General features: G+C 42.6%; 1 protein-coding gene across 1 annotated transcript in view; it reads right to left on the bottom strand.

Moving 5' to 3' along the window:
• Positions 1 to 18502, bottom strand: part of SLC44A5 (solute carrier family 44 member 5) — an 89328-nt gene extending 70826 nt beyond the window's left edge. The window contains exon 1 of the mRNA XM_074875738.1: positions 18294 to 18502. Coding sequence (XP_074731839.1) covers positions 18294 to 18330 — 37 coding nt within the window. The 5' untranslated portion in view covers positions 18331 to 18502. The remainder of the gene's footprint in view (positions 1 to 18293) is intronic.
• Between the last annotated feature and the right edge of the window lie 736 nt (positions 18503 to 19238).

Genomic DNA, 19238 nt, shown 5'->3' with positions numbered 1-19238 from the left:
ACAGAATGCATTACCATAGCACATTGATCTAGCCTCTTGCGACCTTGAGAGAATTGCACATCAACATAAATTTCATGGTCTGCAGTCTGAATTTGCCTTCTACAGTGAACCACCACACCGTAGTATTCGCTCTGATGAGCCTCTGGTTGATACGAACAAAAGGTATCGCAAAACTAAACTGTCAGTGTGTGAAGGGGAGATTTCACAGTGCATGCTTATACCCTACTTTTTCTGTAGCATTCTGTTAATCCACTAATCTCTTTAAAAAAAGGAGAGTGAGGAGAAGGACACTATATCTGTACGATACTACATATAAGTGTGAAATGCATGAATTTATTATCAGCACTCACTAAATATTCCAAATCTGTGGAGAAGCCAAAAAAATACTACTAACTAGCAATTTTGCAATTATTGTATTTTACCTACAATTTTGTTTCCGTGTGTGTCTGCGAGCATACACGTATATAGATTTAAAATTGTAATTGGAAGGACTTTTTTTACTGCAACCCTGAAATGCAAGATTTTAACACTCCAGGGTGACATGTCCATGTGTTATTGCATGATAACACTTGCATCACCTATACTTAGCTAGCAAACTACACACTTCCTTTCCAGTTCAGCAGAAATGACTGTTCTTTTAAGATAGCAATCCCTTAGTAATAGGCAAATCTCCATGGAATTCCTCTGGCTAAAGTATAAGCAGAACGTGTGCAAGGATTCGTAATTTATATTCCAGTGATCTGTGACCTCCAATGTTCCAGGGCCTGTAATCCTTTTCCTTCTGTACCATATGTCCTTCAATCCTCATTTTCCTACTTCACATGTCCTTAGTTAATCCTCCATCCTGAATTCCAAATTCTTCTCCATTCTCTTTCCTAATCACATTTTTATTGTCATTCTACTGTGCCATATTATGCAACAGGGCTGCTCCTGGACAGGTTCTCATTCTGATCAACCTTAGACATAAAAATGTTTTATACAACTAGTATTCACATCCTAGTATTTTGAAATATCAGCAATTTGTCATGTTTGTCTAGAAATGCAATTTGCCCAAATCATTTTGAGAGGAAGTAAATTTATACAAATCTCATTTCTCTATTTTAATCTCATGCAATGATTACCCTTACAGTGAATAAATATTAAATTGCAGTTAACATTATCAAAGAACTAATAAAATTCTGCTGAATTAACATCAAGACCAGGATGAGGCTTTAGAGGAAGGCACAGTATAGTTCTTTGCTAAATAGCCCATAAAGCAGGTAATGCTACTGGAATTAGGAAATGCAATTTAATCTGAGAAAACTACAATTATTTCGGTTGCAGAAAGGTTACAGTATTTGAGCAAGTTTCATGCAAAGCCATTATGACATAGAAGGCGCCACCTTAGAGAAGGAAGTAATCAGGGTATTACTGGCCTGCGTCATTATGCTTTCTGACTATCTCCAATTTTTTTGTTTTTAGCTATGTGCTTGCCAACTATTTTATGTCAAGACATGGTCACCATCTCCCTCACTATGATTTTGATACCTACCCTGATAAGCCCTACTTTAGCTGTTATCCAACTCATGCTGGAACACTGAAGCAATTATGTGTTTTCACAATATGCATAAAAGCCATCATTCAGACTTAAAGAATTAAAAAGACGGCATTTTATTTACCTCCATGTCTGGATTCCCCCCCCCCCCCTTTAAATACTGCCCACTCACTAGAAAATTCAAGCAAAAATCTGTACCACAGTTCACATTCCATCCTACTCATATTTCTAGTCTTAGTGTTTCAGTTGTTTTGCACAGTGCATCACCAGAAACAAGTACATCAAGCCAAACAAGAGGTATCATTAGGTATTAAGATATATTATTTCTGGGATACTCTGATACTTTGTCAGAGTTGCATCCGTACAATTACATTTACAATTGCTTTGAGTGTATTACTTGTTCAAGAAAAGTGACTGGAGAAATGGTTCTGAAGTGTGAGCTTCTTTTCACATATTCTACAAGTTTTCCTGTCTTGAGCAACACACAAGTCATTAAAAGCTAAGTGATGAAAACAAGAGGCTTTCTTTACCCATTAAATATTTCCTGATCTTTTTCTAATGTGACAATCCATGACAACATTCATCACACTCGGTGCTTTCAAAGGAAGATTTTTTTCTCATAGCCAAAATGTTTATTTTATTACAGATTCAGCATCTTAACTCACCAGAAGATTTGGAAAAGATTTGCAAATAACTTTCAGCTGTATAGAAAATCTGCTGCAAACTGCTTTCTACCTAGTGCTATGAAAGCCGCAAAACAAATCAACAAAATCACCTCCAACAACTTGCTCATCAATGTTTATCACTACTGAGGTTTTGCCAAAAGAAAACAGCAGTTTTCTCTAGAGGGAAGAATCATGCATTACAGAGAATTCACAGCTGGAAGTCAAGTACGAATTCATCCTGATAGAAATCTTGTATTCTATATATGATTATATTTTGGCCACCTGCAATTACCTTTAAAAAAAAAATAGTTCTGATGGTGACGTATATACAATGCAAATGTAACACAGAAGAAAACATCAAATTCCTTGCCTTTCACTCACTTTTATTTTGCTGTAGGTCAGATCCGTAATGTTGAAACCAGTACAGTGAGGGTAGGGAGGAAAGTTCACAAAATTCCTCTAAAACAGAGGAAAGGAGCAGGCAAAAAACTAGAACTGTATTTTCAAGCAAAACTGTCATTTTGTAACAAAAAGACCCATAGAACATAGATGAACACAATCTTGAAAGACAAAGCAGACACTCCAGACGCAAGGTGCGCAGCAGTCGCAGATGATGTCAAAACAGAGGCTTGTAATGACAGCAGCTATAGGACAAGAACTTGTCATCTATACTAATAATTTGCATAAACTTTCTTTATCCTTGCAGGAATGCAACCTCACAATTACTTAGAAGCATCTACACTAGTAACATTAGCAGCATTTAGTTGAGAGATGGTTCCTCAAATGGGCAGGAGGAAGCTGCAAGTAACCACAATGTAATTTGCCACTGCTTTTGTACGGCAACTGAATCAGCAGAGGAAGATAACATAACATGTACTTGCCATTAAATGTAAATGTAGCACACAAAAGTATAAGTAGGGGCTCAATGGCTTGCACAGTAAGAACAGAAACCACTTCCTCTTTCAGTTTCACTTAATAGAAGCAGAATTTTAACTGTAAACAAGAGAAAACTGAATCTTTTAAAATATATAGCAGCCTATATTAAGGACCACTGCCATTAAGTTGCTCCTATTTAGTTGGACAGCTACGACTCAGCCATTATTTTACAGGCAAATTAAATACTTAATAGCAAATTCACTGCAGGATGCCTTCTAAAGAATAATTACAAAGCTCTGGCACTCACATATAACTATACTTTGCCCTTGAATATGAGAGAAAATGGTTAAAGACAACATAGTTTAGTGCAAGTTAGAGACTGTTAGGACTAGTCAGATCTAATGGGTTTTCATTCTCACACTGAGTGTAATATTACCATTAACCGATCCTGCTAACTGAACTGACCCAACAGCTTAAAAGCCAAAAAACAGGTGAAAAAAACACATTAACTGACCCTCCACATTTCCATCGTCCACACCCCTATAAACTAGGGCAGCATGATGAAGTTTGGTAGTTACACACCTTTGAGATATTTTGGTTTAATTTGAAAATTCTGTCCACAAAGTCAAATTCATCACTAACTTCACTGTCTGTTAAGAGAACATCACCACCAGGTCCTTTTGGATTTTGGAGGATTTCTCCCTATTCCGCCTTTTTTTCCATACTACGGGCCTTGGACCAGACCCTGCAAGTAATCAAGCTCTGGATTACTGTGAGGAGTCTTAATGATCATAGAATATCTCCAGCTGGAAGGGACCCATAAGGATCATCAAGTCCCACTCCCTGCTCCTCACAGAACTACCTAAAACTAAACCATATGACTAAGAGCATCATCCAGATGCTCCTTGAACTCTGACAGGCTTCGTGCCGTGACGACCTCCCTGGGGAGCCTGTTCCAGGGACTGACCATGCTCTCAGTGAAGAGCCTTTTCCTAATGTCTGGTCTGAACTTCCTCTGACACAGTTTCATTCCATTCCCTCATGTTCTATTGCTGGTCACCAGAGAGAGGAGCTCAGCATCTCCTCCTCCACGAGGGGGAGGTTGAGGAAGTTGTAGACTGGGATGACGTCCCCCCTCAGCCTTCTCTTCTCCAAGCTGAACAAGCCAGGTGACCTCAGCCGCTCCTCCTAGATCTGCCAGCCTGCTGTCACCCCATTTGCTATAACTCTTTGTGCCCAACCTGCCATTCACCCAACATATTACGGACTTGTCTAGCTGCATGCCGGACATTCAGTCCGGAAGGATACTGTGAAAGACAGTATCAAAAGCTTTACTAAAATAAAAAAACTCCATATCTACTGGCTTCCCCTGGTCAACTAGATGGGTGACCTTGTCATAAAAGGAAATTAAGTTGGTTGGACAGGGCCATTCCCTTGAGAACCTGTGCTGTCTATAACCAATGACTGCATCGCCTCTCAAGTGTTTTCTCAGTAACACTTCTTCATAATAACCTTCTCCATAATTTTACCAGGCACTGAAGTGAGACTGACAGGCCTGTAATTAACAGGGTCTTCCTTTTTACCCTTCTTGAAAATTGGGACACCATTTGTCAGCTTCTAGTTGACTGGGACCTCTCCAGACTCCCTTGACCACTGAAAAATAATGGAGAGAGGTCCCACAATAATGTCAGCCAGCTCTTTCAGTACCCTGGGATGAATCCTATTGGGCACCAGAGCCTCATTCACATTCAGCTGGAGCAGCAAGTCTCTAACAAGTTCCGGGTCAGCTGGGAGTTTATCATCCCCGCAGTTACAGTCTTCCAACACAGGGCTCCGTGGGTCCCAGGGCCCATCATCAGTGTTGAAGATAGAGACGAAGAAGGCGTTAAATGTCTCCACCTTGTCTACATCCCTACTTGTGAGCTGACCAACCTCACAAACCACTATTATCCCTGATCCTCCTTTTGCTGTTAACATATTTTAAAAAGCCCTTTTGTTGTCCTCCACAGTGCTGGCCATCTTAAATGGTAAGTGAGCTTTGGCTGCACAAGTTTTCTCTGTACAGTGGTGAACAGCATCTCTGTAGTCCTCCTGCATTGCCTGTCCTTGCTTCCAATGTCCATACACTTCCTTTTCTACCCAAGTTCTAGAAGATCCCTACTCAGCCAAGCCAGCCTTCTGCCTTGCTTGCTTGACTTCCCACACTTTGGAGTTGCCTGCTCCTGCACTCTTAAGAGACAGCGCTTAAAAAGTGACCAGCATCATGGACCCCAATGCCTTCAAAAGTAGATTTCCAGAGGACCTTACTAACCAGCTCTTTCAGCAGCCCCAAGTCTGCTCTTCCCATGGCCAGGGCCAAAGTTCTGCTGGCAGTTTCCTTCCTGTCAACAACTCTTTGAAACTCCACAACTTCATAGTCGCTGTGACCAAGAACAGCCACCAATCACCATTTGGTGCACAAGTCCCTCTCTGTTTACACACAGCAAATCTAGGAGGCACCTCTCCTAGTCGGCTCCCTTAGTACCTGCACCAAGAAGTTATCTCCAACGTGTTTTGGGAATTTCCTGGACCTGCTTGTGTCTGCTGTATGATATTCCCAGCTGACATCTGGGAAGTTAAAACCACCCATAAGGACAAGAGCTGATCTAGGGATATCTCTTAATTCCTTGTAGAATAATCCATCAGTGAATGATAGAATCATAGAACTTTGCTACTGAAGGTCCTAACAGCTACATGATACAGACAACTGCACGCCAGAACTTGAGCCTGCATACTTCCATATTTACTCTACTAGCATAGAGTCAGCCATAGAGACTGTATTCATAATGCTGGAATATTTTTACTTTTTTTTTTTTTTAATAGTTTTTACTAAAAAAATCTCAAAACATGAAGGATTTTTACACAGATCAGGTGCGGCCATTTGAATCAGGTGCATACCGTTAACCTCCAAGATAGGTGGCAGATCCATCTCAGAAAAATGCTACTGTTACCAGAGATCTCCTGGATTACCAATGTGCAAAACAGTTTATCTCCAATTCTTCTCAACCCATGTGCTTACATGCATTGTGACATAGACAAGAAAGGCAGGAGAGGCTGTGAACTAGCTCGTGTGTCTGTCAGCCCTTACTCTAGGTCAATTCCAACATCACTTTAGATTGTTCAGTGAGTCCACTGAGGTTTCCTAACACTGATGTTTATACTTTGACATTATATCAAGTGCTAAGATGTTCTAACACTGTCAGAGAGAAAGTATTAATTCCACTTTGATACTTGCATGGATGCGAGTTCCCAGCTTGACTGGCAAATGCAGCTGTTGTGGGCAGTTGCCAGCATCAACAGAAGTCATTCTTTGGGGAGAAAAGAAACACTTCTCCAAATTGCTCCTTTACTGTGTCGTCCTTTGTTACTATATTTTCCTTACACGTTTGAGTGAGATAGAGCATAAATAAACAACATTCATAGGTTTTCTCATATATCTTTTTCCAGCAGTGGTTACAGTGCACATAACAGGGAAAAGTCTTGGAAAAGAGCTCTTGGAAGCTGGGGGGTTTATTTCCTTGTGCTTGCAATGCCACATTTCCAGGGGTACTATACAACTTCATTTATAGTTTATGGTTCAGAATTCTATTGGGTTTGTTTATTTGTTTACTACCCCCAGTTACAGATTCAATTGCTTTGTGGTTGGTTTTGTTAAGAAACCTTCATTGATTTCTCTTCCTGTTTTGTTTTTCAGTATCCCAAACCACTCACTACCTACCAATTTTTTTATTCCCTTAGTTGAAAGGGAAGCCCTTTGGTACAAAAGAATCAGAAAAAAAAAGCTGGCAGTTTCCAGTAGCTGAGCTCTTTTTATTATTTTCTCTACAACTGCAAAATAAGCTTCAAGAGAGCTGCTGAGATGGATGTTGTCCCTCAGACTGGAGGACTGGAGTCCCAAAATGGTGGCCAGACTCAAGCCTGTGGCAAGAGGCTGTACTAGTGTTACGTTCTTCTTGCCACAACACCCAGTCATTTGTGAAGAGTCATCAGCATAAATTAGCAAGGGTCTATTCAGCATGAACTACACCAACAGAAATACAATGTAGGCATATATTATGTTACTTGCTTTCTAAATGAAATTCTGAATTCATGGCTGTAATAGTTCTGTTACTAGTGTTTTGTCTAGGTGTAGTACAGACCTGGACAGATGCCAGAAAAATGCTAACAAGGAAATATATATGTATGCACATATTCTGTACATATTTTCCTAAATACATATATATGTATGTATCTAAGCATTTTATTATATCACAAATTCCACTCAAACCTTTACATTACTTATGGGGTAAATATTACAAGAGTTCAAGAGTATTGGTCACAGGCACATAGCACTTATTATCATTTTCCTGTTTATAGCAGTTGTCTAGATGCTAGCACAGATATTGCATTGTACTGAAACCAACAAAAAGGGTTATTCACAGATAAATCTCATTGCCTTTTGTCAGACAGAGCAAAGCAACAGCATAGGAACTATTTACCATTCTGCTGGGGAAAAAAAAAAAATCTAAAAATAAATACTGTATTTTGCTACACTGTTAGTCAGCTGTTTTTTAGCAACCTGATCACGTCCAAGAAATTCTAACTCTTGTAGAAAAGTATAAGTGATTAAAAAAACAATTAGTTTTACTGTAACATCCAGTACAGATAATCTTAAATAATAAATAACAGAGCTATTATTCAGCATATTCATTTATTTCAAACTACACTTATTATGAAGGATACTAATTCAGCTACCAGATTCCATGGCACATCAGCCTGTACAAGTACAGCTGCTCTGCATGCAATTGGCCCAGCAGGAACCTGTTAACCTGAAAAAGACACTTACTTTCTTCTATGTATTATCAGCGGTGCAGAAGAGATAATTAAGCAGTCCTGGCCCACCCATGTGTTAGAGCTCCTCTTTCTGGCGACACATGCTCCTCAAGCAGAAACAGGTTCCCACCCTTATCACATCAGAAGCACACACTAAACCATGTATGTTAACAGATTATCTCCTGGTTTAAGAAACAGGTACAAGCATGGGACTTCCTGCTGGAGAAGTAACCCACCTACATCTTTAGGGAGAGGATCTCTTTAGGCCAAACTTCCTCATCTTGGCAGCAGTCTGAGGCCAATCAAAGGCACGGTTTCATGTTTTAGTACAATAAAAGAGCTTTGACTTCAAAGTGGCTGCTCAACAGAGTACACTCAAGGAGCGTGGTCACTTGCTGCAGCTCTCTTCAGCACAATCTAGCAGGGAAAAGATGATTTCACTTATGTGGATTGAGGCTGGAAATGCGCAAATATTGCTGTGTGGCCTTTCCTTTGAAGGAACAGTCAGAAGCATCCCATCCCTGGCTGTAAAAATTCCCCATAATTTGTATGGGCATGCGGACAGCACTGAATTTCTACATCAGCAATAGGTTGTGTGGGATTATCCCACAAACTAGAGAGATTTCCTCCTGGCTACTTTTACTTATGGGTGCCTATAGCAGTCCAGATGCTGTGAAATGCCACAGCAGATTATTGTGATATGAAAACAAACCCACAAACCTGATGTTTCATATGGATTGCAGCTCTATTATTCAGAATGGTGGGTATAAAGGTATTCTATCTATATCTGGAGAGAGGTGAATTCCAGAGACTGGTATTCCAGGATCATAAAAGCTTGGTACCAACAAATTCAGACTGAGCAATATGGAGGAAAAAGGAAAAAAAAAGAAAGAAAAAACACAACAACATTATCACAAAATTTAAGTTGCACAGGTCTTCTGTCCAAAATTATACTCAGTTACTCTTGGGATTTGTTGCCTAAGAAAACTTAGATCTCTAAGACATCTATATAACTCTAATAGCTGCCAGGCATTTATTTCCTGTCATTCTAGCAAAAGTAAAACACTGGTTTACAATAAACCTGTTTTTTCCCAGTAATTACTTATTAGGCTTGTCACTGCTTTCCCAGTTTATGTCCTGTGTATCACACCACCTGAATGAGATCCCATTAGTTCATCTAGGTCAGCACAGTCCAATGACTACTATGAGCCAGATCTCCCATCTTGCCTATTTTCTCTATCCAAGAGGAAAGAGGAAATGAATTTTTAAGCAATTAATATTGACCCAAGGCGAAATACTGTCTACTGTGTCTGAACTTGACCAGGAGCTGCTACAAACACTGCAAAGGGTGACAGGAATAGAGGTATCCCACACAAACACTGCTTTTTATTGGGGCTTCCAGCTCTCAAACTTGCTGAGACTTGACCACCTCCCAAATAAGTGAACATAGAAAAGAAAGTTGGAAGGAACTTTCAAAGGTTATTCTGTTTGTCTTCACGGATTTTTTTGATACTTCTTCCCTGCTTCCTCAACCTATGATTGAAACACCTTCTTCAAAGGAATCAGTACAAGTTCAGCAGAAGACTACGTATGAAAACCTAACTGTCCAGGCTTCTATATATGTTGTACAATGCACAGCCATTATGCTTTGCTTAGCCTTCACTGTAACAAAACAAGGTTGTTAACAAATTTGGGGATGTGTTTGTCTTCATCATATTAAACAAAGCAGAGTCATATTTCATCCAACACACCTTGCTCCTAACCTCACAGAAAAGCTCTTATGTGTATGTGCTTTAATAGTTCTAAGTCAGCTTAATTTACGTTATCCTGCTAGATGTTTCTGTACTACTGTATTAGGCTAATAGTCATTAATGAGACACTGTCTCCTTGACATAATACCCAGCTGCTAGGGAAAATTATGTACTCACACTAGCAGATTTTGTAAATCTGACTGCCTCCAAGCCAGGTACTAGCAACAGGAAAAAATAAATGGTAAACACAGTTAAGCAACTGTGAATGTTGTGTGCTTTTGCATTTCAGGCGCTAATGCAGAGCAATTTTTTTCACATCCAAGTGAAGATCAGTTACTGAATTTACTAAATCACCTCCAGGTTTGTTTTCATTCGGTTTAACTGTAACAGCAATTTTTCTTCTGACCCAGTGATTATGGCTAATTTGTTTCATTTTTGCTTATTACGGTATAACACGACCATGTTTTTACAGATAATAGTTTGTGTAGAATGAGATATTTGTGACTAACATAAGGATGCAGTGTAGAGGAATACAGGCCTGGTATGACAGAAGAGACCTTGAAAAGTAGAAACACAGGATTGGAGGATGATATAGTGTAGGATGAACCTTCCATCGCTGCTCCACATCCTAAGGTTGGTGGGGCAGGGGGTGAGTTACTGTAACCCACGGAAGGATGAACCTTCCATCTCTAGGAAAAAGGAAAAGGGGATAGAAACTAAGAAGCATTAATGTAACAATTTAAACTCTATTTAACTGTAACTATTCCTGAGACTTTTTTCTGCATAGAGTTACTCTTTTTCTGTAATAACTAGATTTGAACTAATAAAAATCACTGGATTAGACTATTAGGATTTTAATTATTCTAACAATAGAATTCTTGGCTTCATATATAAGGTGTGTTTCCTCTTTGCCCACAAAAAGGGTTTTCAGATTAGCACATTCTCTTATTACAGACCAACTGTAGTATAAGACACCAAACTTTTCTTTATTTCCTGTCTCTTCCCGCACCTCTAATGAGCCAAATAATTATGAAAACTGTCTCACCTTCACTAGTGTTCATTCTGAGAAACACTGACAAATTTGCTACAACAAGAGTTGAGATGACACTCTAGCCCAGGAATTTTAAGCATGAAAATAGTTATGTTGATACTGTATTTTACTAGTTCAATGACAGATTATAAAAAACAATATGCAAAAGAGAAGCTACAAGAACTAAACAACACTCTAAATGCATCTACCACTTTGGATGGGCACCTTTAAGAATTTCTCCTAAATGCCAACCCGTCCGATGCTGGTAAGAACTAACTCCGTGGGTCTGTAAATACCCATCTTCCTTCCCAAGTACAGAAGTACACTCTTCCAGCCCAAACCCATGAGAAGTTCTAGATGGCAGACAGCAGACGACAGTCCAGTGATGGCAAGGGACCTAAGCACGTCCTGGAATACACTTCAAAGCCTTGGCTTCCAAGAAAGTTCTGATTAACTAGGCCTGAAATGTACTACTAGGACCAGAGATACAGTTTGTAGCATAATGACTACATTCAGCATGCAAAAATGTTTAGGCCTTTCTTTCTCTCATCTCTTGCAATACTGTTTTTAAAGCAGCAAGACACCCTAATAATATAAAGTATTTAAAAAAGGAAAAGAATGAAAAACCCAGACCCCAACCTAAGCAACAGTCTAAAGCCTAACACTGGTTCTTCTTCCACGAAAGGCTAGAACAGCTGAGCTATGGCTTGGGGGGATGAGAGTGAGGAAGGGTTTCTAAATACAAGACAGACAAAACCTTGAGTGTTTTGGGACTGAATTCAGTAAGCCATCCTGAACTAAAAAGGGAAGAAAGAATTAAAAAGATTAAACTTTTAATTTGTCAGGACTGCCCACTGAAACACAAACATATCAGTTATTTATGCAGCTGTAGCTGGACAAATTGAAGGTAGTGTGTATTTCTCTGCTTTCTGATTGAAGGAGCCTCCTCTCTTGTCTTCAAGACTTCCACTAGGCTTCTAAAAATCTGTAAACAGGTATACCACTTGTATGTGCATCAGGGAAAAATAGGCAGGGCTATATTTTGCTTTTATTTTACATTTAAGACTGTACCTGATTTTGAAAGAGAGAAAATAGAGAGATGGAACACCTGAAGATATTTAACTGCCAGCACACCAGAACATAAACATGTCAAACAGGTATGCCAAGTCTCACTTTCACACAACCATTAGTGTCTCTGCATTTGCTATAAAGAGGTTTCTTTAATTTCTTTTAATCAACTTGTAAGAACAACCGCTTTGTGGCAAATGCACAAAATGTCGATTAATTCAAAAAGGATCAGCTTTTAGTGTTTGACAGTCATATTGAGAAGACAAAATGATGTGGAGACAGACTACAGAGTGTCAAGGAACAGCGAGAGCAGGACTGCTTCCTGAGGGAAGGCAAGCCTGGACCCCGGCCCGCCTGAAACACAGGCTGTGCAGTGAGCTTACCCTGCAGCACCAGAGGCAGGCACGTGAAGCTGTGACACCAACGGGTCCTACTGACAGTTCAGTGACCGCCAGGCCAGACAGGGTAACAGGCCAGGGCCCACCCAGCACAGAAAGAAGATGAGGGACAGACACCCCCAGGACACAGCTCAGGCAGGAACCGCCGGCACCAACCTGAGCTCCAAGGGAACCCTTGGTCAGGGGACATGGGTGGAAGCTCCAGGTGAGACTGGTCAGGCCAACGACCTATTCGTGCTCTCGGCACCGTGATGCAGAGAAATATCAATGGATTCCTAAACAGGAGGATTCACTAACTCTGACAAAACTACTAAGTTATGGTAAGTGTACTAATTCTAACTGCAACAGTTATGCTTTATGTTTCTGTGCAATGTCTCCTTTTTCAGAGCACATAGCCCAGGGAAATAAGAACACTAAAGGCTTTAAAAATCCCATACATGTATGTAAAGCCTCGTTTTGATAACGCAGGGAGTTCCTCTAAAAACAGGGGGTTTGAGCTTTATCTCCTCCTGCATGACAACTCCATTACACACCCACACTTTCCTGGAGCTCATATCATGCAGAAACTGCTCCAATCCACCTGACAGAGGACTGTGCAATGGTTAGAGTTGATTTCATTACATCACTGTTAAATTGTATGGTGGCAGAGAGAATTTCCCTTCTTCAACTACATATTAATAGCCTGTTTGTCAAAAGACATAAAAAAGTTTATTTAGTCATAAAGAAGCCTAGTTTATTAAACTATTTCTTTCTGGGTAATGTCAGTGACAGTCATACCGCTCAGTGACAGTCATACCGCTCAGCAGTAAATAATCAACAGATTAGTGTATAACCATGCATAACAGTTAAGTTAATCTCCTTACTTAAAGATGTTCTGATTGCATCATCCTTGTTCATGGCTGAGCAATACCTTACTCCCAAGAATGGCTCAGCTTAAGTCAATAAGCTGAAAGAAGGACAAGACTCGGGCTCTAAAGGATGATAAATCAGAGCCTGGATGGTTTCACATACTCTAGAATCTTAATTGGACTGGAAAGTGTAGTAATTAATTTGGCTCAAGAAATACAAAGAAGTACTAGACCACTAGATGAGCACTTTGTATTGACTAAACCCTGGTGGTTTTATTGCCCATTCACTTTACTGACCTAACCGTTTCTGGTATGCAGTACTTCGCATGTTTTAAGAAGATAGATTGAATTCAACTCAGCTACTTATATTAATAAAGTAAGCACTTGTATCAAAGGAGATGTCTGTAAATTTAACTGAGTTATTGTTCGCATCTCATCAATGATCTGTTGAAGACCTCTTGCAAAAACTTAGAATAGGCCTAGCTTTATAAATCCAAGTTCATCTCATAAAATTCTCCATGATAATCCAAATGAGGAAAAGATGTTTAAACTGTTTCCGAGATCAGCACAATGTAGGAATCCCACAAAGGTATCACTATCACCAAAGTACAGATGCTTCTGAAATACCATAACTGCACAAAAAACTTAAGAACATCCAGTCATCTTTGTAATCAGGGTTTTACCATAATACACAATAAATCACACTGCTGTTCAGAAAGCCTCTAGTCTATTGGGTAAATACATTTTTTTAAAATACCCATTAATAGAGATAGTCACCACAGTCCAATAAAAATAGTAAATGTCTTTACCACTGTCTAGATACATATTTATATCATACCCTATTGCAGTCAATAATGTGCATTTAAAGTCTTCAAAGTATGGATTATGAAAATATGTATTTAAATGGTCCTGAAATGCATATTTACATGATTGACTGTAATTTATCTAGAAAGCTATCACAAACCTTTCTGTTCACTCTCACACAGTTCTACAGGGATCTTCATTTTTTCCTCTAATATTATAATTTAATATGCATAAGAAAAAGTCAGGATTATCAGTCCTGTGCTTCCTAAAGTTTTGGGGTGCAACTTCCTATTGACTTCTTTAGAGAGAAATTTGAGTTAAAACCTTGTCATGACAAAAAGGTAAAATGAAACAAATCTGTACTGCAATTCTAATTCTTTCTTGATACCACACTGAATGTTCAGTGAATTATGATATATACTTTATGTCTTATCTATTCCAAGAAAACAAACTCATTATAAGAACATTCAACATGATCATGAACTTCCTGACTACAAGTAATAAATATGTCATACAGCTCAGAGTACGCAGACGCATCTCCACATTAGACACCTGATTTAGAGCCCAATTCTGCTCTGGGAAGAAACGTTCCTCATACTTTGAGATATTAGAAAGCTAGCTCACATACACAAAGCGTGATGGTCTTGTATGTGTCCCCTGCTGCATTAATTTTATATTTATGAAGTCACGAGAGAAACAGCAGCCACATAAATGGCCTAAAATTGCTCTGTCACTTCCACCCCAATGTACAACCCCAACTCTCTCAGCCTGTCCTCACAGGGGGGGTGCTCCAGCCCCCCGAGCATCTTCGTGGCCTCCTCTGGCCCCGCTCGAGCAGGTCCATGTCCTTCTGCTGTTGGTGCCCCCAGAGCTGGACCCAGCACTGCAGGGGGGTCTCCCGAGAGCGGAGCAGAGGGGGAGAATCCCCCCCTCGCCCTGCTGCCCACACTGCTCTGGGTGCAGCCCAGCACACAGGTGGCTTTCTGGGCTGCCAGCGCACGTTGCTGGCTCACAGTCAGTTTTCCACCCCCCAACCCCCCCAAGTCCTTCTCCTTGGGGCTGCTCTCCATCCTCTCCTCGCCCAGCCCACCTAAAACATGCACTGCAAATCCTAGGTGAAGTGGACCAAATTTATGTCAGAGGAAGAAAGGTTTAAACCGTCTGAATCTGAGTTCCACCTACTTCCAATGCTTCTGAGTATATTCAAATGTGAATAAAGTGTTAAGTCAAGTTTCAGCTTTAATATGAATGTACTCCACTGGTATGAAATCTGAACCTCAGAAGGTGAAATTAATTACATAACATGATACACAAGGATTTACCAGCAGGAGCTAAGGAGGCTTTATCTGCAGCAGTGTCACAGCCAAGAGCTTCCACATCACATGACACTGCTACGGCTAAATAGCTTATTTTCCTTAGATCGAGGATGCCGTTCCTGCATGGTACATGTATGTGACTGGATGAAATCAAGAAAGAGAAATGCAGGCCAAGCTACAAGAAATAACAGATCTTGATAGAAAGTTTCATAGCTCATCAAAAGCTCTTCCAAGGTAAACAGAAGGACCTCCTCCACTTGGGAAAATAATTTTTTTTTAGTAAAATATTACCAGAAAAAAATTTTTTTTTAGTAAAAAACCTGACATTATCACTTCACAGCGGTAACTAGGAATCCTAATTATACTCAAGCTTTGGTTGCACACACTACTGGCAAAAGAAATCATAGGAAAGTAGTTCTTCCTAGAGAGGATCTAAATATGCAGATACAAAAAAGTAAGCCAAGTAATTTGAGTTGAAAGTAATACAATTTGACACTTCATATACTTTCTCTCAATAATGTTTCTTAAAATAGTGATAAAAGCTTTCTTTAAAGACAAAGTCATCACCCATCTGGAGCTCAGTGATTTGTAAGCTAACAACTGAACTACAGTTCACTGCTATATGCAATTGCTTATGGTACAATCACTGCTAAGAGCCCGATTCTGCAATGAAGTCAAAGAGAATTTTACCATTGATTTCAACAGTCACATGACAGCTCTTAATATTGCAGTTCCATGAAAGAAGATACTACTTTGGTTAAAAAATAAAGATCCCACAACCTCAAAAAACAGCTGTAATGAGAAAAGGAAATAATGAGTATTTTGCCTCCTCAGGTTCAGTGGAAACCTTCCTGTTGGGAAAGAACTTTGGTTTTTGTCATTTGGAAGTTCCCTGCTAGAGAGAGAGGCCCTCATAAAGTCAATGTCATTGTTCTTGACAAAACCTTCGTATTTAACCCATTTTAAGAAAAAACTTGATGCAATTCCTGGAGCCAGCTTACAGTTATCCCAACGAAGATTGAACTTAAGGAATCACTAAGAAGTTTGTTTACGAAGATGAATTTATGATCCTTCTCACACATGCACGCAGACAGACAACACAGCTAAAACTGAGAGAGCTGAAGAGGAACAGGCTTCAAAATGCCTACAGGCTTATCAAAACCTTTCAGAGCCATATTCACATGAGCAGCCAACCATTCTGTCCCATACCTTGGGCTCCCAGCAGTCAGTCTAACTGATAATAACCAGTCATCTCATAGCATACTAGATACCTCCAAGAGAAATCTGAGGTAGTTACAGAACTGTTCACGGACCCTAACGTCAGCTGTCAACCATGGGCTTGACTCATCTCTTCTAAAGAATTGGATTGATGCCACAAGTTAAAAGACCAAAACTTCTGAGAAGAATTTGCCTTTGTCATTTATAAATGCTGGAACTCTGAGGAATCCTTGAGATTCCAAGGAGAGAATTTTAGGATGCCTGTATCTCTGAAAAATATACCTGTGGGCTAATAAATAACCAGTTACTGGCAGAGACAAAGTCAAGAGAGTAACTATTACAACAGCAACCTAATTTAAAAGGAAAACCACGTTGTGCATGCTGAATTTGGAAATGCTGCACTTTCCTTTTCTAAGTCTTTAACATTATGTGATCTAACAGGAAAACCAAATCTGAATTCAAACCTTGTTTCCCCATACAAGACTAATTACTCAAGATTCCTGCAAATGGGGTAATACAATACACGCTACCACTAACGAAATCCACATAAGCAAATGAGATAAAAGGAAGTAAACACACTGATGACATGAAACAGTTAAAACAGAATTCTAGTCAGAATAATTCTTCAGAACTACAAGTTGATTACAGATACATTGCTCTCCTCCCTCAGGTTGCATAACTAAAGGATCAGCCCTTCTTACCTGAGTAACATGCTTTGAAAAATGAAGAAATTAACGTATTATGACAATACAACACTCGGTACTTCCTGTCATGACTTTCTTACCAGAGCATTCTTGCTTACAAATGGCAAGTGAGGAAGATATCTAGCACTTATTGGACTCTATTAAGAAGGTATTTCGCCTTTCTGAACACCGTATTCCTGCTCTTCCATCAGAAGAATACTTCCATGCCTGTCTTTCTACCATCAGTGCTGAATATCCATGGTCCTAGGCCTACTCCCTCTGCAGTAACCTGGAAAACCATTTGAATTCCGTAAGAGTAGGAACAGGTTCTCTCAGAAGTTCAGGCTCACCTATTCAGATTTCACCTTTGAAACACTCTAATTCCTTTCTGGCTTGTTTTCCCCTCCCTAAAGGCTTTTTTTACATTTTCCTTTTGGGAGGAAGCCAAGCTGTGAATTTTCTTTTAGCCAGACCACGGTTCAGACCATAGAGCTGAATTATAAAATAGAGTTTTTCGAGCTGTGAACATGTCACACAGCACGCCCCGATGCCAAGGCTTCGCCCATGTGTACAACCCAGCCAATGTCAGCAGCCTTCGGGACTCTCAGAAAAGAGCCCCTGTTTCTAAGGGGGTTTGCTCATTCTGCAGATTTGTTTTGCCATGGAAATCTCGCGCACGTTGGAAGAGGAAATCGCTTTTGCAGCGACACCTTCAAACGGGCTAAAGAAGCTTCGCAAGCCCCGTGTCCTCTGTCGCAACCACATCAGCTTCCCAGGAGCAATTAGCGCGGAGCTGGAGCGCGGGATGCGGCGCTGCCCCGGTGACCTTCCCCGACGCGCCGCCCGGCGGGATCCGCCCAGGGCCGGGGGCTGGCCCGGCCGGGCACCCCGGCGGCGCCCGCGGAGCCCCCAGACCCTGCGCCCAAAGCCGCCAGTGCCCCGCCAGTACCCCGCCAGTGCGGCCGGCTCGGCGGGCTCCCGGCCCCGGTACCGCCCGCCGCCACAGCCCCGGGGAAGCAGCCGCCAGCCCCGCGGCCCTGCCCGCCCAGCAGCGCGGACAAAGCGGCCACCGCACACCTGCTCGCGCGGAGGCGGTTCCCGCCCCGGCCCCCCCCGCAGCACGGCCCAGGCGCGCCCCGGCGGGCTCCCCCTCACCGGGGGGCCCTGTCCCCGCCACCCGCCGCGGGGCAAACTCCCGCCCCGCCGTGCGAATGGGCCGGGGGGAGGCCTCGGCGCCCGCCGCGCTCTCACCGTAGAGAGGCGCGGAGGCTTCTCCCTTCCTCGCCATCGTCTCCCGGGGCCCTCCGCGCCGGCACCGCCGGGGGCCCGGCGCCTGCGCCCGCCGCTCAGCGCGCCCTTTGTTGCCGTGAAGGCATGAGAGGAGGCGGCGGCGGCGGCCGGGCAGCTCTGGGCACCCTCCGCTCCGCGCCGCCCCGAACACCGCCCGCGCCCCGCGCTGACCCGCCCGTCCCGTCCCGACGGCTCCGCGGCCGACGCCTGCGCCGAGCCCGCGGGGGCGGTGCCCGAGCGGGGCGGGGGGGCCGCGGGCAGCGGGGCCGGCGCAGGGGCGGTAGGACGGGCCCCCCCCTCCCCGCCGGACGCGCCTCGGTAACTTCGCCCGGGCCCGGCTCCCGGCGGCAACTTTGGCAGCGGGTGCTGCACCGCAGGGGGGGTCCGCGGCGGCGGGGGGCGGGGGTGGTCTCCGTCCTCGCCCCGCCGCCAGGCGCTGCCTGAGGGGAGCGCGGGTCCCTCCCCCGCGGATCGGCTCCGGCGGGGGCGGCCGTGCCGCTGCCGGGGTGCGAAGGCTTCTCCCCCCCCGCCCCGCCGTGCCCCTGCCCCGAGCCAGGAAGCTCTGCCGCTGGCGGGAAGCGGGCCCGGAGCCGCCGCCCCCGGCGGAGCTGTCCGGCCGCCCGTGCTGAGCCCCCGGCCTCGCGGGGGCGGGGGGGAGGTATGCTCATAGTCCGGTCCTGACACATACAGATCGCGGGTCATAAACTTCCCTTTAGCTGCTCCCCACCTCTCTCCGCTCCATCTGGAGGGGCAATGGCCGCTTGAAGATAAGTAGTCCGAGTGCTGAGATTCTTTTTCAGTCGTGACAGCCCAGATCATCACTACAGCAAAAGGACACTACACTCAGATGTCACATTGCTATTTATCTATTAGTCTGTTGTTAGGGAAACGTCACTAACTCCAACA

Source organism: Strix uralensis, chromosome 8, assembly GCF_047716275.1.
Source record: "Strix uralensis isolate ZFMK-TIS-50842 chromosome 8, bStrUra1, whole genome shotgun sequence".
Classification (NCBI taxonomy): domain Eukaryota; kingdom Metazoa; phylum Chordata; class Aves; order Strigiformes; family Strigidae; genus Strix; species Strix uralensis.
The sequence above is the reverse complement of the archived record's forward strand: the minus strand, read 5'-3'. Positions and strand labels throughout refer to the sequence as shown.